The sequence below is a fragment of the Neopsephotus bourkii genome, unplaced genomic scaffold (genome assembly GCF_033783945.1).
Source record: "Neopsephotus bourkii isolate Nb327-2 ecotype Australia unplaced genomic scaffold, CSIRO-AGI_Nbou_v1 NB_1493, whole genome shotgun sequence".
Classification (NCBI taxonomy): domain Eukaryota; kingdom Metazoa; phylum Chordata; class Aves; order Psittaciformes; family Psittacidae; genus Neopsephotus; species Neopsephotus bourkii.
The window spans coordinates 3,263,250-3,287,941 of record NW_026901969.1 but is presented as its reverse complement, the minus strand read 5'-3'; the positions used below and the strand labels follow the sequence as shown (position 1 = coordinate 3,287,941).

The following is a 24,692-nucleotide window of genomic DNA, read 5'->3' as shown; positions in this document are numbered from 1 at the left end:
TTTTGTGAAAGACTTTAAAATTGCATGGCTCCAAGTTCTAGGATAAAAATGAATCTGTCAAAAATGACAGTGCCAGGTGAGGCCTTGAGCATGTGCTGTAATTCATTTTCCATTTTATGGCAGACCTAGAAGAAAAAAAGTTGGCTTTCATGCTAAAAAGAATTAATTTCTAAGTAAGGCTCTTAGTTGTTTTTTTTTATTCTCCTCTCACTTTAGTCTTAAAGAGAAGACTAAGAAACCCTTCCTCTTAATGGCTGGCCTCTCTTCCGTGAGGCAGTGGACAGTTATTATAGTGGCACACTAGTCTGAGAAGCTTTATTTCAATTACAAATAAATCTGTTTCGAAGTTTTCTTTTATCTGTCTTGAGTGAACTTGAGCCCACAAACCACCCCTCATAGCTTGCAGTAGTGGAAGCTATAATTACTTAAGTACTTGAGGATAGCTCCATATTGTAACATTTAGTGCGTTGCATCTAGGAATTATAAGCTTTGCTATATTTCTTTGGAAAAAATTGCACAGTGTTTTCTTGCATTTTACACAGCACCACACAGTGCTGTTAATCTCCTATTTTTTACTGGCTTGGAAAATCACCCAAAGTGCTGTAAGAAAAATTTACTTTGCCTTGTAAAATTTTTGTGTTACAGTTCCAAACCATATTAAATTCAGTAATAATCACCCTAGAAGATTCCTTAAAATGTAAAATGTTGTTGGGTTGTATTTTTTTTGTGTTTTCTCCAAAGTGGGCTGGGGAGAAAGCAGACATAGACATGATAGAGACTTGCAGTGTTTTGGATTAAAATAAAAGAAACTGGATTGGGACATTCAAGTATCAACACCGAAGTTAAATACTTTTTTTAAGTTTTGAAATACTCCTTCCTCAGTGGGTGGCCATATTTTTGCCTGCAGTTGTTTGTTGCTTATGTTCCCAACAAATAGAAGACCAGAGTGGTATCCTGCCATTTTTGGAGAGTTGCAAAATTACTCAGAGTGCCACTATCAAATACCCTTCTCTATTCAGTAATCGGTTTAGTCCTTGAAAATCGTCTCAAAATAAATGTAAATAAATGACAACATAGAAATAAATGGAAGATAGGAAAAAGAGAAAGAAATGGGACAGCAGGAGAAAAGGAGGACATAGTGCAATAATTAATTGACTAATTCAGCATTTACTATTTCTCTAATTACATGCTGCTGATGTTCCAGCACAGAAATGAAATTTGCATTTCTGTTGAACAATCCTGTCATATTGCCATTTTTTACGTCACTGGCTGATTGCTGCACTTCTATCTCTCTAGATTTACTTAGAAGAAAGCAGGGATGAGGTAGAACAGTCATGATGTCAAAAGAATCATGACTAGTTTTAGGCATAGCAATTGAAATGGTATATGTTAAATTTAAGTCTAATTTTTCCAGAGCAGTTTATCCCTTATTTTAGTAATAAATTCCTTTAAAACGACAACAACAAAATATTTTTAGTAATGCTTCTTTTGGGAATGATAAATAAATGCCTACACATACAGAAATCTTTAATTTATGAAATGACATTTTCTGAATGAGTCAATTTAATTAGATCAGCAAGTCTATTAGATATTTCATTTTTGGAGCCTGAATCCCTTGGCTATTAGTACTGCTTCAAGGAAAAATATTTTAATGAAAATTGGTTATTTCAGTTAAACTCCCATCACAACAACTTATAAACGACATTAAATCTTTGAGAAGGCCCTCCCTAAGAAATCAAGTTAAGCCAAGCAATAGCCACTGCTACTTTTCAGTCATGTATTCAGTTTGTCTTTGGAGTCTGACGCAGACGGTTTTTCTTGGCACTTGAGATCCCTTGAGGGTTAAAACTGATCCAAGCATGAAGTTTGGATTTAGTTCTGAAATTTGCAAAATGTCAGGAGCTGTTTTCGTTTTTCTTTCAAGTTTACAAGCAGTTTGCTTGTAGGGGGTAGGAGGGGTGAGTTTCCCTCTTCAATGTGACAAGTCTATTGACTTCAGAACCATAAGCCCTATTTTTTTTAATGTTTGGTTATCTGGTGTATCGGGAGCATTAACACCTTCAGGCTGAATGTCAGGATTTCCGAACTGCAGAAATTTCAATAGCTGACGTCTACTGAGCTTGTATTTCTTCTGAGATTGGCTGTGTGCCATAAGTATTGCATCCATAGATACACTTTTCTATCCCCTTAGGACATATGTTTGGCTGCATGCCAAATGTAACAGAATTAATTGTAAAACAGAGCATTTTAATTTAAATATAACATATCCATCTAACTAGTTGGTAAATTACTCTAGAATAAGTACTTAGGCACATAACCCCTCACTTACCTCCTTTAGGGATCTCATCTTCTGTATCTTGTTTCTGACTTCCTGTAGACAGGAAAAGGGGAGCCCTAAACTTCTCGCTTTACTCAACATATATTTAAGGCTTGTTATGGAAAACATCATTGACACAGGATGAACTGCTTTCATGAAAGAAAGAGATCTTTCTGGTTTGCTGCATGGTTGAATATAGCCGCCAGTCACCTGTAATTACTCTGTGTGTAGTAATTTTGTCAGTAATCATAAAATGCATGATATAAGCCAAATTTAACTTAGAAGAAATTCATAGGACTCAGTGGAAACAGTATATGGATATAGTTGATTTATATTATACTGAATGGCCAGTGAAATATGAGTAGATATTAATACACTGCTTTATCAAAAAATATAGATTGTGCTTAAGGCTGAATGGAAAAACAAGGGCATAACATGGAAATTTACTTAACATTGCATTACATATTCTTGATATAAAATAATCTAAAGCTTAATGACTGAGGTCAACATTTCAATATGGCTCTAGACAGTAGATAAATCACAAGGTATGAAATGAAATCTGTTGTTTAAAAGTTTACTTAAGACAGTATACAATCTTTTTTTGGTGTTAACAGTGATGTAACATGAGGTAAATTCCTTTTAGACTTCATATTACCCCAAAAGAAAGACTAAAAAATAGATATAAAACCAAACAAAAAACAAACCAACCAACAAAAAAAAAAAACCCCGCAAAACAACAAACCCAAACCACCAACCAAATAAAACTTCAAGGGGGAAAAAATCCTATGCCTCTATTTCTTTCCTATATAATTTTGAATGCTTTAATAAAACAAGAAAGCTTTTTGTGATATGAGACCCATAAGCTAAAAAAATGGGTGTCAAATAGCTCTAATAAATTACTGATTAATCAGGTACATGCTTTGCTTGAAGAAAATATCACCTTAATAGCCACTGAATCATGCCCCAAGCCAGTAAAGTTATGAGATGTGCTTTACATTTCTAAATCTGTGTATAAGCAGTGGTGTCACATTCAGAAATGCTTAAACTCCAATGGATTCCCAGCAAGGTGCAGGGGTAGTGCTTAAATCTCAGCTCTCTGGTTATCACCATTAATTATCCTTGTACATGTAGACTCAAGAACCAAATTTATGTTATTTACTCACTAAATAACCTTGGCTCATAGAAAAATTACACCAACTTCAGCAGAATCTCTGTTAGGCTAGGAGATGGATTTTTAGTGAACAAGTTGAAGGAGGACTTATATTTAGATGGAAGCAAACCGTTTACTTAAGGTACAAATGGAGGATTAAAATTGAACAGGACATTGTATTTTATTGATCATACCAAGCTTATTTCTAAAAGTAACTCACTGGGTTACACAAGCAAAGTATGCATAGACTCATGTGCATGTGAGGACCCTGGTCCAGTGAAATGACTGGGAAGGAAAGCATCAGTCATGACCTCAAGGACAAGGGTATGTCAACATATCACACTGAACAATAATGAGAAGGTTGTCTCACATGTGTATAAGGTAAAGATTAGTATATGGTGAATTACTGTGTATCAGCAGATACTGATTTATACCCTAATTTCCTCGAGTCATCCAATTCTTGCTCCCACACACCAAGATTAGTACGTAACACCAAGCAGAAATAATATTCTCATGTTCTTGAAGTTATTAGAGAGCCAAAACTTGAGGATCAGTACTAGTCACAGTATTGTTTCTCACTATGATCATCTAAGGACATGAGAGAGGAAAACTTCGCTTGAAAAGAGAGCATCTTTTACAAGCCCACTGATACTGAGTCCAGAGGAGGGCCATGGAGGTGAGCCGGAGCACCTCTCCTATGAAGACAGGCTGCGAAAGTCCATCTTGTTCAGCCTGGAGAAAGGAAGGCTCAGGGGAGACCTTAGAGCTGCCTCCCAGTACCAAAATATGGCCTACAAGAAATCTGGAGAGGCACTTTTTACAAGGTTGGGTAGTGACAGTACAAAGGGGAATGCCTTTAAGATGACAAATTAGAGATTTATATTAAACATAAGAAAAAAAATTCTTCCCTATGAGGATGGTGAGGCACCGGCACAGGCTGCCCAGAGAAGCTGTGGCTGCAGCATCCCTGGAAGTGTTTAAGGCCAGGTTGGATTTGGCTTTGAGCAACCTCGTCTAGTAGAACGTGTCCCTGTCCATGGCAGAGGGGTTGGAAGTGTATGATCTATAATTATATGATGCTATGATGATCTTTAAGGTCCTTTCCAACCCTAACCATTCTATGATTCTATGATAACTTGGGAAACAAAGAGCTTTACAAGTTTGTAAACTCCTTCCCCCACAGCTATTTTTCTTTCTGATGAAATATGTAGTGCTTATCATTACAAAACACTTCTAGTTACAAATCTTGCCTTGTGTGTGTGTTTTTCTGGGCCAGATGTTAAACTTTAGGAGTCATTGTTTCTCTTCCGTGTTCAGTTGTTTATCTTTTATTATAATAAAGATGGGCTAAAGGGGCAAGGTGTATCTCTGCTGCACAGGAGCTATAGAGACTGAGATAAATTTTGAACCTTCGATGTGAATAATGCAAGGCCCTCATGTTTCACTAGTACTAGCATTTCAGTGCAAATTATGGTGAAGGATGCTGGCATTGTAATTCAGAGTGAAGAAGAAAGAGTTATAGAAATAACAGCAAAATGTGGGGAAAAACTGAAATCTATTTAGCTACTAAATACTAGATATTAAAGTTTTTTCTTAAGTATTAATATTTAGAGGAGGAAAGGGGAGCTTGCATATGTCAGTGACCTCATTGTAGGATGCAGCTCTCTAGTTCCTGTTTAGTCCAGCTAAGTAAACTTTTGAGCACCTTATTGCTAATTTGCACAGTATCACACCATTTAAATTGTGTTTTGCCTGTCCTGATGCAACTTTTGTAAGTAAGGCAAAGGAACTGTTTATGAAACAGATTTGCTGGTATGCAACGACTTAAAGAAACTTGAAAATGAGTCACAGGTTCAGTTCAGAGCTTTTTACTATCCTTGTGTAGTCTCTCTGTGACTTTAAAATGTCCTAGAGAAGAAGAAGGAAATATGTAACATAATAATTATTTTATTTATTCAATGTCCACCGTTTAATCAATCTTCCATTAAGATACCTTTTCATAATTCAATTCTTTTTATTAAAAATATGAATGCTTGCAAAAAAAAAAATTAACAGGTTGTGGGAAATGACAGCTGCATTTGTGATACAAATTGAGTTCCCTATGTAATCACATTATTATCAGTTAAATCGGGCTAAACTGTATTGAAGAGTGAAGTCTCTCCTCTGCCAGTTAAACCCTCACACCCTTTAAAGAATGATGAATATTTACAAAATATAATTTGTTTTAATTTGCAGAGACCACCCAGTTTGTTGAACCACCTTACTGGTTGCCACTGTGTCGTCATAGTTTCCACAAGAGGGTTATTCAGAGCTGCTTAACTGTGTTAATCTTTCCCAGTTTTACTAGCATCTCAGGGTCTTTGGGCCTCCAGTAGCCTGAAGTACAACAGCTGCCTTGACATGAATTTGGCACAGTTTGCCAGCACAGTATGGAGACAGAATTGGGTGGATATAAAAGTGGTAGTTTTAGCCTCAGTTTTTTTATATTTTGAGGATAAATACAGGCCTTCTGCTAATGTATCAACTGCCCTTAACTAGCTCTCTTTTGTTTGTCATGTTTGTCATAACAGTCTTTTGTAGGAAAGCCCTATTAAGCAGTATGTCCGACCATATTACCAAGATCAGATCCATTGTCTTGATCTCTAGGAAAAAACCAGCCCAACAAACATAAAACCCCTTGCAGTCAACTGCAAAGATCTGGTCTTAAAATCAAGCTCCTGAATTCATATTTGAACAATTAACTGCCTTCCAAACCTGCAAGCAACCAGCTGTTCTGATTGGAAGTCTCATGAATTTGGGGGTATTTCTGAAAGCCAGGACAACTAGTGTGCTAAATTATGAGTCATGTGTCAGTTATTTTCACTTCTTTTTCCTTTCAGTTTTGATGGTGTTGCTGGAAGGTAGTAATCATGGGAAATTCATCTTTATTTAGACAGAAGGGAAATAAAGTTTTCCTTATTAATGGAAAACGGTTGAATATTTGTCCTTATTATATGCTTTAGAATAAGGTCCAGATCCAGTAAGGCAAGTATCAGCACAGTCCTCCAAATCAATTGTCAAAGTGTCTTCATTATGTTACTGGTTTTTTTCTCCCCAGCAATGAGGTTACCATTCATTGTTTTATAATTCTGTCTTGTTGGTCGCTGCACTGAAAAGCCATAAATATGCCAGTGTGTCTTTGCAGAGGATCTCCATTAGGGCTTGGGCTAGGACCACCCACTCATTTCTCCTGAGCAAACCAGTAGTTGTTAGATAGCACCTTTTCATTAGCTACTGGCCTGGACGGGATGTGAACTGGTGACCAACAGGTGAAAGGTATTTCATATCTCATTATTAATCCCCAGAGCCATCAGTTCCTTCCATTAAAATCTTATGAGTAACTTTGCTGTCCTTCAAATAAGTCTGCTATCATGCAGATTTTTTTTTGCTTTGTAAAATTGCCAAAGCATGTGGTTGTGCATATACAACTGTACACCCTGTTGCTAGAAATTGGGAGGTTTCCGGAGACTGTCAATGCCTGCATTTGTATGGGTCACGTAACAGTGAACATGCACACAAAATGCTTTCCTGCCCCAAATCATTATTTTTCAGCTGTTTAAACAATTACTTGGATTTTCTTTAAAAGTTGGAATTTTATTCCCTTATGCCATGTGTTTAACACTGAAAACATACAGTGGGAAGGGAGGATGACAGGGATTGCTGTCTTTAACTACACAGTGTATGCGTTCTGTTATAGTAGTTAAGATGTACATTGAATAGTTGAAAAAAGTTGATAAATGCTAAATTTTAATTGTAAAATAGCTTGATTATGACAAGCGGTTGGATTTTATACCATTTGACATAAAAATAATGTTTACTGAATCTATGCCAAGGTATTGACATTTTAGCAGCAGACAGATGGCACCAAAGAGGACATTTTAGATAATGGTTCCTCAAAATGCAGTTCTGGAAGAAAATGTTTTTATTCTTTCAATTTTTGACAAATGTGTATATATTAAAAGGTGCCAACATGAACATATGGAACTGTGCTAATCCCCAAAACAGGGAAGATTTAGGTTAGATAAAAGGAAGAAGTTCTTTACTGTGAGAGCGGTAAGACACTGGAACAGGCTGCCCAAGGAAGTTCTGAATGCCCCATCCATGGCAGTGTTCATGGCCAGGTTGGACAGGGCTTAGAACAACCTGGTCTAGTGTGAGGTGTCCCTGCCCATGGCTGTGGGGGTTGGAACTAGATGATCTTAAGGTCCTTTGCAACCAAAACCATTCTATGATTATATGATCTTCATAGTAAGATCATCTTGTATCTTTGCTGATATAATGTAAGATTTTTCTCCCCTGTCATGGAAGAATGACTGTTGCAGCTGAACCCAGGACATCCCCTTTATCTGTTAATGAATATTAGAGACTGTTAATAGCACAGCCATTTCTTTGATGCTATGTATGCTGGCACCTGTCATCATTATGTACTCCAGGTCTCCTTACTGGCCTGAACTTAAGTGCAATATGCCATTTGAAAAGTGCCAGAAAGAGTAGAGCAGTCATGTGGTTTTGGTGATCACAGTGGAACTTGATGATCTTAAGGTCCTTTCCAACCCTAAGTATTTTATAATTCTATGTTTGACAAACATTTTGTGTATTTATAGTCGTAGATTTGTAGGCAGAAGCTATGTATTCTGTGACTGTAATCATGAACTGTCCTTTTATATTCTTGAAATAGACACAAAGTGCAACCAGCTAAAATTAATGATGCTAGTTTGCTAAAGCAATGATGCAAAATCTGTGCATGTTAGTTCTGTCAGTATTAGTGGTATGTATGCTTGGTGATGTCATTTCAAAGCCTTAAGGCTGGACTGCACAGATGTCACGGTAACTTTTGCCAGGCTACGAATGCCAACCTTGGACTTTAATGTGTAAATTTTAGTGTTTAATTATCACACGCAAAACTGTCCCTGCCATGGGCAGGGACACCTTCCACTAGACCAGGTTGCTCAAAGCCCCATCCAACATGGCCTTGAACGCTGCCAGGGATGGTGCAGCCAGAACTTCTCTGAGCAACCTGTGCCAGTGTCTCACCCCCTGACAGTAAACACCTTCCTAATACCTAGTCTAAATCTGCCCTCTTTTGGTTTCAAGCCTCCTTATCTCTCCTTATCTTGTCACTACTTGACCTTGTAAAAAGTGCTTCTCCAGATTTCTTGTATGCCCTATTTAGGTACTGGGAGGCAGCTCTAAGGTCTCCCCTCAGCCTTTTCTTCAGGCTCAACAAGCCCAACTCTCTCAGCCTGTCTTCACAGGAGAGATGCTACAGCCCTCTGCTTGTGGTCCTCCTCTGGACTCTGTCCAACAGGTCATGTGGGTTTGGGAGGGGGGTTATTTGTTTTAAAAAATAAACAAACAAAACCTAAACCAATCAGTCAAACAAACAAACCAGGGATGAGAGACGCTGCAGTATCAAATAGTGTACTGTAATTGCACCATTTGTTTGATAAGAGCCTTTTGCCATGTGGATATGATTTTAAGGTATATGGGTTTACCAAAGAAAGTGTACTAAATAATAAAGCTAAACCCTTACCTCCAATGAACATTTATTTTGTGAAACTCAAATATTGTAAATTATAAGCCTGCTTACATCTGTTCCAGGATGATCTCTTAGAAATATGGCCTCTGTGTTGTTTTTGATGGAACCTGGTCTTGATATAGTTCGTGCTGTGCTGCACAACTTCTTTCTCTGTCTTTATTTTATTGTCTCTAAGGCCCTTGAGGGAAATACTGAGAATCTGGAGCAGCTGTAATCGTGAACAGACCTCGTTATTATTCCTATTTTAACTTGTTGGATAGTGCAGGATATATGCAGTATATGTTTCCAGACCACAAAACTTGAGAAAGATACATGCTTATATCTGTGAAATAACACTCGGGGAAACCTTGATAGGTGTAGACCACAATGCCTTTCTTTCACAGTGGTTAAGCTTAAGTGTTCTTTGTTCTGGAGGTCTTCTATTTTATAACACATACAGAAGCAACTAATTTCATGGAAATAGAGATAAACAGGTTACCGATATCTTACTAAATAGCTGATGGTGGTTTCTGTTTGAAATCAGACTCTAGGCTAACCCAGTATTGCTGGTTTCTCCATGGAAAGAGTAACAACCATTAATGGGCATGCTTTGGCATGTACGTACTATATGGCAATGTTAGTAGCTTGGTGATTTCAGTGATAAGAAAATCTCTGGTATAGAATATATCTACTCTTTACCATTTGTGTTGGGATTTTGTTGTGTTTTTTTTTTTTCTGTCTGTTCTGTCATACCATTGGTAATTGTCTTTAAAAGTTATCTTTTCAATTTCTGTTATGTTTAACAGAATTATTTTCTGATGAAAACTTACTTCCCACATTAAAATTATGAATATTTTCTAATTTTTTACTTCCCATACTGAAATCCAAAATATTTTTATTTATAATTACCTTTCTTTGCGGTGACTTTACTTTTGGCTACGTATAGAGTGTTATTTAGGACACAATGAAATGGACTGCAACTGCACCAGGGGAAGATCAGATTGAATATTAGGAAAAGGTTCTTCACTGAGCTGATTGTCAGACACTGGAACAGGCTCTCCAGAGTCATGGTCACCAAGCTTGTCAGAGCTCAAGGAGCATCTGGATGACGCTCTTAGTCATATGTTTTAGTTTTAGGTAGTCCTGCAAGAAAGAGGGAGTTGGATTTTATGAACTTTATGGGTCCTTTCCAAGTTGAGGTATTCTGTGATTTCATAGAATTGAAACTTGTCCCCCAAACTACCCCCCCCCCCTGCATTTTTTTAAAAAAGCATGACTAAACCTCCCTCCTACCTTCCCTTCTGATTTTAGCTTGGGTCTGTAATGCTCATCCTGATGCCTGTCCAGAAAAGTAGTGTGGATCTTGATGTTCACCCAAAGCCCTTTACAATATATTCTGCAATACATTTTTACCACTTCCTTACTTCTTGGATATTGACAATGTTGGACACATTTCTTCCTCAATCTGGAGAGCAGCAACATCAAGTAGCTGACCACAAAACTTGCTGTAACACTTAAACATTCATATTTACTTAGGTTAAGCCTAGTAATAATCGAAGTTGTTTTTCTCTAGTGCCTGAAATTTGGAAATTGTAACTGTATGTGATTGCTGCATGGTGACACACCATTAAAATAACGCCCCCCTTCCCCCTTTATTTTTTTTTTAGGGACGCAAGAGTGAGGCAGAAAAGTACTTTGTGAAGGCTATTCAGCTGGATCCTACCAAAGGAAACTGCTACATGCATTATGGTACGTTTCAGATAGATAAGGTTTTCACACATATTGCAGGCTTGCTGTTAATCTCTCAGAAAGATTAAGGATTTGAAATGTGCTACTGGCAAAATATCTTCTTTAAAGGAAAAGAAACTAATCTGTCATGTATAACTTCATCTACCTGTTAATATAACACCAAATCTGTTTTGCAGAGGCAAAAGTGAAGATTTTAATATTTTGCATAACTTTCCTCTTGTGAGAGGAATTTCAGTATTGCTGCCTCTCTGGGAAACAAAAAAAAGGTGACTATTGCCATATCTCAAAATTTCATGAGCTGGGATATTATTACTAACAGTTTTGGCCTAATTTTGCTGGTTGTTGCTGTATGGGCAACTAGAAGTTATGCTTTACTGTGCATGAGTTCTATGTATCGAAGTGTCTGCTTTGTGTTGAAGACTTAGATCTATCTCCTTCCTAACATCTTAATGGCTGAAAAGGATAAGTGCTACAAAAGGTTTTGACAAGTTGGCTATTTCTGGTCCTACTGAGCCATGCATGTGCAGAAAGTACACAGATAACTTGAAGGTATCTTTATAACTTTGTCTCGTTTATGCTAGATGTGCAAAAAATAGTTCCAGATGTGATTAGTCCCAAGGAACCAAAAATATTTAACTCTATGGGCTAATTTGTATTGTATTTTAAAGCTGGTAATAGACAAATCTAAAAATGCTAGCTATGTAGTCCCAATTGGAAAATACAGAAAGAAGTAATAAATTTAATCTTAGTTAAGGAAGAAGGTAGGGAACCACAAGCATACTGTATATATATTTGTGTATTGTTTTAATTTCCTCTTCTGATTCTAACTGATAAATGTAAAATAAATAAAAATGAGTGGCCAAAAGGGAAAATTAATCTCACATAATAACCATGTTTTTACTTTGTGTGATATCTCTGCCTGAATTGCTCACATGTTGTATTTCCCTTTGGTCCTGTGCAGTGTAAAATTCTGTATGCTGGACTCCCAGAATCAATGCATACTTTGTCATTTAGAAAATGTTATGGTATTTAAATTAATGTAGGACAGTGTTGCATTATTTTGCATTGTGGATCATTGCAGTTAGTAACCTTGTCTTCTATTTATGCCTGTACAGACAAATCTGATATGGGTATTTGTGCACATATTTCTGTTATTTCAATTGAATATTAGTACAGTCGGTGTCCCAAAATAATCAGAAAAAAATTGCAGCAGGTAGTATCTTGAAATCCTACTCAAGTCCTTTCTAGCCTATGTTATTAAGAAATCTATCTACTTTGTATGAGAGGTCTTGATTATCTGTCATAGCAATTGAAGTTGATTGCATTTTATTACAGGTCTAGACTTTTTTTTCTTTTTTCTCTTTCATCAACTAGCCTCTTTTCCTGCAATATTCCCTTTGTGTCATTTTCAAGTCCCTATAAGCTGAAAGCAAGGTTATTCAAATCATCATTCATCTCAGGAGTATCGACTTCTTCATTACTGGACTGCAGTGTTAAAATGGTGTGTTGTTTCCTAAGGAAGATTATTGCCTAAAAACTTTAGCAGATTTTTCTTTTATTGTGTCACAGGTTCAAAATGTGGTTTCTGTGTCCTTGTGCAGAGGATATTGCAACATAAATGGCATTCTGCTTATTAGGAGTGAAAGGCAAAATTTAGTCACTGGAATATGAGCATAGTAAAATGTGATGCAGAAAGGCTGTAGAAACAGGAATGTTCTCTATACTAGTCACTAGGTCTTTGTCATGGAGTATTATACACAGAGAACTCTACTGAATGCCAGTGAAATCTTTTTTTAAATGGCATAACTTCGGATCACCTCATAAAATTCAGTGATGTTATTCCATGTTTATATCAAAGTAGCTATGAGAAAGATGTGGTTTACTTCTGCTTGTCTTACGTGTGTATGTAGTAGAGTTGATCTCACAACCTTGTCACTTTGGGCACAGGACTGTAAAATTTGAAATAAATGATTCCTTCCTTCCTGCCTCCCTCCTTCCCTCTTTCTTTCCTTCTTTCCCCTTTCTTTCCCTTTTCCTTCTTTCAATTTCACTTCCACCTATTTCTTGTATTGATAAGGATTCTTTAGTGTATGTTACCAGGGACATTCCAGATACTACACAGGAATCCCTAGTGAATGTTGTAAGCTTTATCTCTATCAGCTCATTAGTTTATCTTAGCACCTTGTCACAGGTATAGTCTATGTCTTACATTCCAAGTGTTAAACTATGGGGAAATACATAGAATCATAGAACATCTGTATTTTCCATGTGAATCTTTTTTTCTCAGCATGAAGACATTGGAACAGAGAATAAATTAGTTGACATTAGCCCTAAAGAAATCACATACCTCACAGAACAGCCATATGAAAAGAACGGTCAGCTGGGACAAAAGAAGTGTGTTGATGGACTAGCAGAAATGAATCGACTGATGATTTTCTTCCAAGTGCACGTGGATTCACACACTTATAATTTATGCTTCCAGGATGTGCAGATGTTCTTTTTGACTTCTAACCTTCTAGACATTTTTGGAGCTGTCAGGAAAAACTGTCAATATACTGACTGTATCTTTCAAGAGGCTAACGTGCATTACATTGTGCTTCAATTCAAGCCTTAAGCCAAAGGCTTTCTTAGGCATGATTTGGTGCAGGAGTCAACTTATTTGATCACATGAAAAATTGAAGATGTCAACAGATCCATGGTTGCTCCTTGGATAATACCGCCACAGCACACTTCTCTGCTTGAGGTAGTGTTAGAATTAGTTAGGTAATTTGCTGGCTTTGTATTTCAGTGGACTTAGGTTTAAAGCAGTGTTTCTCAAACTCACTGTGCTTGGAGATACCTTGAAGGAGAGCTAGTGGAAAAGCTGAAGAGATAGAAATCCCTGCACACTCCTGACGTGATGCCACTTCATTGGACGTAAGAGGAAGGAGCTTTTACTCTAGTGATGAGAGTGACAGTCCCCTCTTAAGCTGAAATGCAGGCTCACCTGTCCTTTTTTCCTAATTCTCTTCTAGTTCTCCACTAATTCTCCCCTTCTCTTCCCCTTTTCTCCTTTTTCTTTCTCATATGCCAGTTATCTGAACATCTAGAATTTGTGTAAAACAGTTGTATTGTGAGTCTTGACGGTTGATCTGGTACAAGCTACTCATGTACATGGTATGCTACCAGAAACACCTAACAGATGAGAGAAACTGCATACCAACCAGGAAGAAGAAAAAAAATGGCAGTTGAAAGACTGCAGAAGCACCAGGTTTTGGTTTTTTATTATTATTTTTTTAATTTCCTGTCAATGAAAATACTATTTTTGACACAACCTGCAATTTTTAAAACTAAAACACTGGCAGAAATTATTTCAGATACTATATTTGAGTGCTCCTTTAAAGTCTGAGGCTTTTAGTTAGATATATTTAATACATTTTTTAAGAAAACTTAAAATGAACGGTTTGGACTAAACCTTAATAAATGCTTATTTATTTTTGTTTTTCCTTTCCTTTCTCCTCCTCCCCATGTTAAAGTTTTCTTCAAATGGTCTTACCCACACCTACTCATGGTATTGGCTCTTATGCATCCCATGTTATTTTGAACATTTAATTCAAGTATGCCATTTTGGATCCTGCAAGACCTCAGTGGCTTCTGTCATCAGTAAACTAATGACATAATTGAAATGGTCTCCATTGACCATTAAGAGAACTCTTTCTAACACAGTTGCTTTGATTAAATGCCTGTGGTTAGGAGGGATGAATCCAGGTGTGAAACTGAGAAACCAGACACCTATGAATTAATCAAATCCAAAGGAATTTTTGTGTATATATTTGAACAACGCGTTGGGATCTAAAGAGTCAGTAAGTTCAATTTGTTAACAAATGTGCCAAACATAGGAATATTCAGCCAGGTCAGACCAGTGCCATTATGGCCCAGGGGTTATTTGACCACTCACAAAGGAAGTAAAGATCTATTTCTGTCTCCACTGAGCCTATCTCAGAAGTTGAAGAAATACTCTGTATAAAATTTGTTAGTGCACAGAGATGAGACGAATTTCAAACAGTGAAACACTGAAGTGCTCATCTGTTTGAAAGCAAAAACCCCTAAATTCTTCAGTATCTTTTCATTGAGATGGCTACTAGGATACAGTGTAATTTAGGAGTTTGAAGTTGTTGAAGGCTTTGTGTACTAGGTTTCACTTAAACAAGCAAACAAACAAAAAAATAACCCCATAAATCTACAGTGAAATTTTAAGTCATCCAAACATTTTGCCTCCCAAACTGCCTTATTTCCTTTATAATTTGCTCTTTAAAAGAAAAATGATAATAATAATGAAAACCACACTAAAGCAAGTTTTGCTAAAACTGCCACTTTTGTTTAGCCAACAAGCTGCTAGCTTGTTTGCTGAAAGCAGGGTTTGCTACCATGCCTCTTAAAGTGCACGTAGTGGCCTCCCTTCAACATAATGAAAATGGAGTGGCGAAAAAAAGAGAAAGTAGGTTTCAAGATAAATGCATGTACAGAAGTCCCTTCTCCTTTACATTTGTAATGGCTTAATTGGAATGCGAAAATCTAGAACCCAAGAGGATGTTCATATTAAGTCTGTTTTATTAATCACCATTGAGACCTCTTTTAAAAATAGCTTCCTTTGAATAATACATTGTTTCTAATAACTCTAAATTGTTTAATTATTTCTTTTTCATTATAAAAATGGAATTATTGTCATTAGATTAATTATGCATTCACTTAATTAGGCAATTCACATTGTTCATCTGCCTTTTACAGTGCATTCCCAGTTACAGATATAAACCAAAATTAAAAATACACTGTCAGATAAAGTAAAACTGAAGCATATTAGCTATACGCCCATTGAAGGAAGAACATCTTAACATGTTCCCAAACATTCTAATGTGGGGGTTTTTTTTGCATTATCTTTCACTTCTGAATTTGTGATAATTTAGTTGTTTTTATAGATTTTCTCATTCGGTTTGGGGTTTGGTTGGGGTTTTTATTATTATTATTATTATCTTCTAACACAAGTTTAACTTGTTAACTGCTCTTCTTTTTTTTTTTCCCCACTTTCATCTTAAGTCTTTCTAATAAATGTTGTTGAAATATGATAGCAGTGGATTTTCAAGCACCATTTTTTTCAGTCTTTAAGTCATACACTTGCATGTACTAGTAAGTGTGGGAATTTACCGATGTTTACAGATGGGGATTCAGTTTTCTTCTTAGATGTGATGTATTTATAGTATTTCTGTGGAGTCATATTGCTGGAGCTTTGTGTCTTTGTTCTTCATTGCCTGAAGAGCAGCCCTGGAAAGCTTTATTTTCCTGTCATATATTTAAGGAAAAGATTTTATGAAGGAAACAGTGTAATAATGAAAAATAAAATATCAATGGGGTATTGATAAGAAAGACAAATACCAACCATGGCCTAGTAACAAAATCTTACTCATTTCTCCAAGAGACTTTTATGCCAGTGGAAGAAATGTCACTCCAGTCTATGGGAAGGTCAATTTTTATCTTTGTCAATGAAACAGATAAAACTTACTTCACAGTACGTAATTCCAGTGAATGAATTGTCCATTTCTAACTGGCAGGTTAGATAAATGTGGTATATGCCAAATGATAAATAAAACAGAGTACGTGGATCTGCTCCATTGGAAACACCAGATGCTACATGGTGATTGGATATTGAGAAATTAAATTACTTGATGAGATGGTTCACAGCCAACCAGATGTAGTATGTCCATCACAAAGTAATTTTGCCAGCCTTCCAGTGTGCACTCAAGAACATCTCAGTAAACGAAAGGCTTTTTGCCATTTAAAATCTTTTGTAAATCCTAGCGCTAAATATATAGTGTTTTTGTGGGGAAACTGTAAAACAAGTTTATGATACTCAACACATGTTCATAGAACATATGCACTCTTTAGAAGAAGGGTTTCTCTGTCTTGGGCATGCAGTGGACTATGGCTTGTACCTCCTCCTACAGTATGAATGAATGAATGTAATTCCAGGAAAACAGGATTCCTAGACCCAAAATGGGAAGACAGATGTAACTCACATGCAAAAAGACTTCATTAAGCTTACAACCTTTCTGCTTTAGAACGCTCTCCAATAACTTCAAGAAAATCTTCAGCCTCTGTTAACAGACAGTATTTCTTATCTCCAGACAGAAACTGAACAAGCAACTGAGCTGTTCAAAAGAATATAATAATTTGAAGTCTTGTTTGCTGTTTTCTTGGCAGCTGTGAATGATGAGTGTAGGAAGGCAATTTACTTATAAGTTGTCAAGTCCTTTTTGTTGTTCTCTAGGCCGTTGTTATCACACAACATTAAAAGAAGGTTATTACAAACCACTATAATAACTATTTATCCCAACCTTTTTTTAGAAACAATCACATAAGTGGGATGCAGTGGAGTATTTCCAAACAAGCCAGGTCACTGACCCTAAACACTGTGGAATTTCCATGTTTCTGGTTCTTCCCTTATCTTTAAATCTCATCATTCTGACATCCCAAATACATGTCTGACTCTGCTTCCTCAGCACATTATACTAGACTGCTAGAGATATGTGGTATAGAAATTACAGATTAGAAACAGAGCCAGAAATGTGGCTTTATACTTATTCCATTTTGCCAAAATATGGGGTTTCTGCCAGAATCAAAAAAGCCTGTGGCATGAACAACCATGGAGACTTCATTGTTAATGATCATATGTTTTGACCTATGAGTGCCCTCTCATTATGAGGATTTTTGAAGAAATAGCATGGAGCCACTATAAAAGTGCAAATGGATAGGACTTTACCATCTAAATTTCACTTTTCCAAACCTTATACGTCATCAGGTATCTGGGGAATGACGTAGGGTCCAAAATCTTCCTTACTATTCGTAGAAGATGAGGTCCTCTGAATTATATGTTTTCATCATTAATCTTTCATTTTAGTTAGAGCTTCCAGTAATCCAGATGTAGTCAGAAGTTCAGTCATCGAGTCAGAGGCTTGCAATTTAATTTTTTTCTCTTATCTCTGGTTGTGCTCTGGATGGCATCCAGTGGTATATTTAGCATAAGTGTAATACAAGTTTTTCAGACAAAGTAAAAGGCTAGTTAAAAGACCTTTCCAAGCCAGTGTGTATATTGAAGTTGCAGGCTTGTGTAGTCTTTCTTTATATGTTATTTGCATGAAATGATCTCCATGGGAACCAACTGAGGGGATGAGCTCCCCAAAAGCCTTTCCTGCAAGAAATCCAGAGAGCAGCTTTATATAAAGATAGAATGGGCTACAAGAAGCATCAATACAAACCAGAATGCTGCTACCATCTAGGTAATCTTGATAAAAGTTCTCTTTGCTTCCCAAGTAAAATTGTACATTCAGTAAGAAATTGTTGTCTAAACAGGCTTGCAAAACAGGATCTTTAAGCAAACATTTCATTTCTCTGGGAACTGCTCGTTCACAGGCAATGAATCTGGTTTGAAACTCTTGAAGGAGACAGTTACATTAGGTCATGTCTCTTGACTTGGCATCTTGCAACATTGATTCATCACCTGGCAAGCTTTGGAAATCAACTCAGAGACAAGGTTTCTCCTCTCATTTCTTCCACAGAATGCTGTTGAAATTTTCCATTCAGAAATTTCTGGCTGCATCTGCTCTTTTGCCCTGCATTACCACAGCAGAATTGAAGTTGATGGTAACTTCAGTGGCAGTTCTGCTCATGCCAGTGAGAATGTAGTTCAGTTCTCAAGACATTATCTTGTAGCCTTACTGCATGCTTCAAAGACAAGGCGTGATGTTTGGGTCAGCAAGAACCCAGTCTGTATTCTGGTTTCTATTGAAACTTGAAATGCTTTGACAGCATCAGCAAATATTCAGCTTGAAATCCTCAGTGTTGAATGTGCTTCTGAAAGAACTTTCAGTGAAATTTATTATAAACAGATTTGACAGTTGAATCTATGGTTTTGATATAGCCACTTTTCATGTTAATATAGTTGAAGTTGCTGCCATGGAAGGTTAACATTCTTTTGAAGAAGGTAAGGTGCAGAAGACCTGGTGATATATGTATTAAAAGAAGAAAATGTTAGCTATTCCCTGTTACAGTGGGATTAGAGGATTTTTCCTTCTTATTCACAAGGTAGTTTACTCAGTTTTGCTTGGATTACTAATGATATCAGGACAGAAGTGTAAGTCGTCGAAGTTTGAGTAAGTCCAGAACTAACGGTGTTCTGAGACCATTCAAAATGGTTCTTTTCAAAAGCAGCAGTAGCAAGATGGGCTACTTCAGAAACCTGCTCTGATCTGGTACAAAGTACCTTTGAATGTTTGCCAGTGAGCACAAGAGAGAATATTTCAATTAAAGAAAGACTGGTGCAACTTGCACTTTTGTCTAATAGAAGAAGAAGCTCATAGTGCCTGTAGGGAATAGTTGAGCCCATTCTAGAGGAAGGCACTAATGCCTTTGTGCTCTAGCCATAAAAGATTGTTGCACACTGGCATATCCCAACCAATTAATACCTTTCATATTACAACAAAGCAGAACCATCAATTCAGATGTATGGCGTTTAAACTGGTGTTGGTGCATGTATTAACAAAATGTTTTACAAATGCATGCTCATTTTAGAAAGGTAGTTATACCAGGTAGAGAGCTGCATGCTTTCATCCCTGTGGATGAAGATTTGTTAAAAATTTTGACATAAGATGAAAATGAGTTGTTTTTCCTCAGCTCTTAGGAACTGAAAATTCTTGGTTGTTGTTTAAATTAAATATATACTTTTATCTTACTTTTCAGTAGTTTGCATATATTGCCTCAATTCTCTTGTGTCAAATATAGACTCAAAACTGTTGTTGACAATCTGCAAGAAAAAGTAAGTTTAAACAAGACTGACAGGATTTGTCAGCTTTTATGCTATTTCTGATACTTAGATATCTTGGTTTAGGGGAGAATTATTATGTGGATAGTGAAATACTGAGTCAGTTCTCTGCTGTCAAAGGTCTTTCAAAACTCTTGACTACACATTTACCCTCAGCTCTGTGCCCTGTAGCAACAAAGGTGGAAAATTCTGTTAAAAAGGTAACATTGTTCCAGGCAAAGAACAGTATGGTTGAAGGTCCCACCTGAACCTGGAACGTGGATTTACCACTCCCGCTTCGGAAAAATAGTAATGAGAAATACTCTTTCCTTGATAAAGGAAAACCAGAGATTCAGACCTTCTAGAAAGACGTTTTCTCAAAAGCTGGTTCTGGTTCAAGAAAACAGTCAGGCTACCATAATTTATGTTGTTGGCAAGAGTTGGAGTCATGACACCTGCACTAAGAAAGCTCGGGATGGGATACTGGGCAGTCTCTCATAAATCATGCAGCTTGCCAGCTGCCTGTCAGAGGAGGAAATCCTGCATGCAAATTTAGACTCACACAAGTGGTTGCTGGATCCAGGGGCTTGTGGATCAAGCCTTCCAATCCACCTTCAACTCCTTGGCATTATTCTTCCCAGCTAGTGCTCTTCTCTTGAGAAACACACCTTTGTAACTTGGGCAGGAAAAGTTCATAAGTCTGATTTCTAAATAAGAAAGTGCAGCAGTAAAGTGCCAATCCACTTTGTTGTCATATGAATTCAGTATATCATATTAAAATGAATGGCAGATAATGTTTTCAAAATGGGATATCTCTACTTAGATGCTTTAAACTAAATTTAGATACGTGAATAAAATTAGTATGCCTTTCAGGAGAACTTGGCAAATCAGTTCTCAACTGAAAGTTTCCATCTTGTACTGGCTCTGACTGCAATAGAGAGATAGCATACTAATAACTCACTTTCTTCATAGCTGACTGCATGATGCTGTGTTTTAAATTTGTGGCTAAACCAGAGTTGATAACATGCCCATGTTTTGGCTGTTGCTGAGCAGTGTTTTAGCAGAGACAAGGCTTTCTCCTTTTTCCACTCTGCTCCCTCCATGAGTAGGCTGGAGACAGCAGCTGATTGGAAGGTGACACAGCTTGGACAGTTTACCCAAGCTGTCCAAAGGTATATGTCAGACCATATAACATCATGTTCAGCAATAGAAACTGGGATAGATGAAGAAGAGGGGGTTTGGCTTCTGAGGTAGCTTCTGGAGACTGGCTGGGTGTCAGACTACATATGAGAAGTGGTGAGCAGTTTCCTTCCTTCATTTCACTGTTTTTTTTGGGTTTTTTTAAATGCTTTCTTCCATCTGCTGAACTATCTTTGTCTTTACCCAGAGGTTTTCTTGCTTTTGTTCTTCCTATTTTCTCGTGTTACCCAGCTGTGGTCTGGCAGTAAGCAGCTGTATGAGTGTTTGGATGCTGGTAGGGGACAACCCACCATACACCTGTGCACTCAGATATTTCCACTAGATTGAGAAAGAAAAAAATAGAGAAAAATTAAAAAAAAAAAAACCTAACATGGCTCTCGTAATTTTTTTTTTTTTCCCTTCATAAAAGCTTTCCATTAATGGCTCAAGCCATGTGTTGTGGTTTAAGCCCAGCCAATAACTCAGAACCACACACCCACTTGCTCACTCCCCCATTTCTTCCCCCAGGATGGGGAGGAAAATCAAAAGAATGTAAATCCCACAGGCTGAGATAAGAACAGTCCAGTAACTAAGGTACAATATAAAACTACTACTGCTACCACTAATAATAATAATGATAAGGGGAAAAACAAAGTGAGATAATATAAAACTACAAAGAAAAGAAAAACCAATAAACACAAGTGATGCACAGTACAATTGCTCACCACCAGCCTGACCCAAGCAGTGATCTGTGCCTTCTGAGTAACTCCCCCCAGTTTATATACTGGGCATGATGTGCTGTGCTATGGAATACCCTTTTGGCTAGGTTGGGTGAGGTGTCCTATCTCTGCTTCCTCCTGACTTCCCTTGCTCCCTGCAGAGGATGAGAGACTGAAAAGTGCTTGATCAGAGTAAGCATTATTTATCAACAACTAAAACATTAGTGTGTTGTCAGCACTGTTCTCAGTCTAAAGCCAAACACAGTACTGCACCAGCTACTAGGAAGGAGAAAAACTGTTACAACTGAACCTAGGGCACCATGGTTTCTAATTCTAAAGACAAATTAATTTCTTGTAATGCAGACTTTTCTCGCAGTATGTTTTATTGTTATGCTTTTCTCTTTATTTATTTGCTTATTGTTCTGTGTAAGAAAGCTTTCTGGAAATCACCTGTTTCTGGGCAATTTGAACACAAAGCATCATTATGCATGAAAGGATGGCATATACTAGAATGGGGATGTAACTAAAGCAAGCAAACCTTGTGCTTTAAATGCAGAAAGGCACAGATTTTTGCAGATCTGAGTAACGAAGATACATGTGACTGTCTGAGTAAATAAAATTCCATTTCTTGCTAAGTTGAAATGTCTCCACAGAGAAAACAAAAACCTAGGAAAGCTGTGCTTTGTCACTTTTTGTATTGAGGTAATTCCTTCTGTGTTCATGGTATCAAAGTATCACTGAATTCACTGTGCCCCTACAGGCCTTGCTAGCTCTGATTAAGTTAATCTGCATAAGCATGAAAGTAACAGGGAATATATGAGGAAGGGAGGCAAGGAAAAAAAAAGAAAATCCCTCTCCAAGAGAGGAAGTAATTTGCTCATGGCAAAGTGCACCTGAAGAGGCTTGTGGCCAGTGATGATTTGGTGGACTTCTGCTTGAGTGACCTTTAGAAAGATAAAAAAGAAAGGATGGGATACTGGAGTGTATAATCACCATACCTTAAGATAGCTTTTCCAAATATAAAGTTATGTAGACACAGATTCTAGATGGCTGAAACCCTTTGAAAAGTCCTTGATCCAAAAAGAACACATTTTATAAATTAGGTGTGAAAAAATCATTAAAAGAAGCAGAAATAGGATGGTTTGAGTACCTTCCAAAATGTTTTTTCCCCTCTTCTTCAAAGGAAAACACATTCTTATAGAGTTCTTGTTATGTTTTGTTTTGAAACTACTGTACTTTAGTTAAAGTTTTGTTAATCATAGAACCATAAAAGCATAGAATAGTCAGGGTTAGAAAGGACCTTAAGATCACCTAGTTCCAACCCCCTGCCATGGACAGGGACACATCCTAAATTATTCATTCTTTTCAGTATTAACTTGGTTTAATTATTATGATAATGTCATTTGTAAAAAATTCAGTCACTTAATTTTAGCCATCTATATTTTCATGTGAAAAGTAAGCATCCTGTAGGAAACTTGTAAAAACCTACCTGTTGTGATTTTCTTAGTGTTATTAAAATACATGGTAAAATACCAGTTCATCAGGTATATTATATATATTTATATATTAAATAATGTTAAAGAAAAGTATCATTTATAATTCTAAAGCTGAAGAAATACGTTTGCATGTATTTATGTAAAAAATATTTTCATATGTGTCCTGGGTTTAGCAGTAGCAGTTATTTTTCTCCTTCTTAGTAGCTGGTGCAGTGCTGTGTTTTTGACTTTCAGCCTGGGAACAGCACTGATAACACCGATGTTTTTAGTTGTTGCTCAGTAATGTTTACGCTGACCAAGGACTTTGTGGGCCTCATGCTCTGTCAGGGAGGAGGGGAAGCCGGGAGGAAGCAGAGACAGGGCACCTGACCCAAACTGACCAAAGAGGTATTCCATACCACAGCACATCATGCCTAGGATGTAACTGAGAGTTACCTGGAAGGGATAGTTCACTGCAGGGTTAGACCAGGTATCGATCGGTGCTCAGTCAGGCAGGGTGGGGCAAGTTATCGGTCGGCGAGTGATGAGGTTGGTGTATTCTCTTCCCTTGTTATTTCCTCTTATCATTACTATTATTGGTGGTAGCAGCAGTGATTTGTGCTATACCTTAGTTACTAAACTGTTCTTATCTCAACCTGTGGGAGTTACACTCTTTCTGATCCTCCTCCCCATCCCTCCGGGAGCAGGGGGAGGGCAAGAAAGCGGGGGTGGGGGGTGAGAGATACTTCATGGCTGACTGTGTTTAAACCATGACAGTATGATTCTGATATATACTTTTAAATTGGAATATATTTCACTATAAATGATATTTGATTTTATTTCATTTTGTTTTGAGGAAGTGAATATCGGTGTATAGGTAGAAGGGCAAATTCTTAAGTGGCAGGCTTCTCAGGGATGGTAGTATTGTTTCTTGATAGCTGAGTTGTTCTGTGTTGTTCTCACGCTTCATAAATATGTTCTGCAAATATTGCAGTTACTACTTGTCATATTTATTGCATTTTTTTCTATATTTACAACATTTTTAAAGATATTGAAATACAGAGTAGATCAAACAATGACTAAATATTGAATCTTAGACATCTGGGATTTTTTTGTTTGTTTGTTTTGTTTTCTAAATTCCTTTTCCTAACCGTATTGTCTGAGGTATTATCCATCAGTTGTTTTTTGTGGGCTCACATTCATGAACTACATTGCAGGTCAGTTCCTCCTAGAAGAATCCCGCCTGATAGAAGCAGCTGAGATGGCAAAAAAAGCAGCTGAACTGGATAATACAGAATTTGATGTTGTTTTCAATGCAGCCCATATGCTCAGGTTAGTGCTTTTGCATCCGCCTTACTTGATTTTCCTCCCCACTTTTAGGGGAATAAAAAAAAGTCATTACAGCTTTCGCTTACACAGGATCCTTTTTAAAGCCCAGCAACTCTTTTGAATAATTCAACATTGCGATTAAGATAAAAAGAATTGGACTGAAACTGTTGCAGGATTTAGCACTTTCTGATTTTCTGTGCTTTATCTTGTAACTTCTTACTTTTAAAATTTCTGTTCACAAGCAGTTAATCCTTTTTGCTCGCACACAAGAAAAAGTGGGGTTTTTGTGAAGAACCATCTGCAGAATTTTCTTTCACCTGATTTTAAAAAATTTAGATCGCATAGCATTTGAAAATACTAAGAGTGATCTGGGTGTAACTAGGGAAT

The 24,692-nt window shown here is 37.0% G+C and overlaps 1 protein-coding gene across 5 annotated transcripts in view; it reads left to right on the top strand.

Moving 5' to 3' along the window:
* Nucleotides 1–24,692, top strand: part of TMTC2 (transmembrane O-mannosyltransferase targeting cadherins 2) — a 245,155-nt gene that overhangs the window by 190,025 nt on the left and 30,438 nt on the right. For all 5 annotated transcript variants that reach the window (XR_009727823.1, XM_061369363.1, XM_061369366.1 and 2 more), the window contains 2 exons: nucleotides 10,692–10,773; nucleotides 24,194–24,308. Coding sequence is in view for 4 of the 5 variants with exons in the window: in XM_061369363.1 (XP_061225347.1) it covers nucleotides 10,692–10,773; nucleotides 24,194–24,308 (197 nt within the window). In the remaining variant the exon portion in view is untranslated. The remainder of the gene's footprint in view (nucleotides 1–10,691; nucleotides 10,774–24,193; nucleotides 24,309–24,692) is intronic.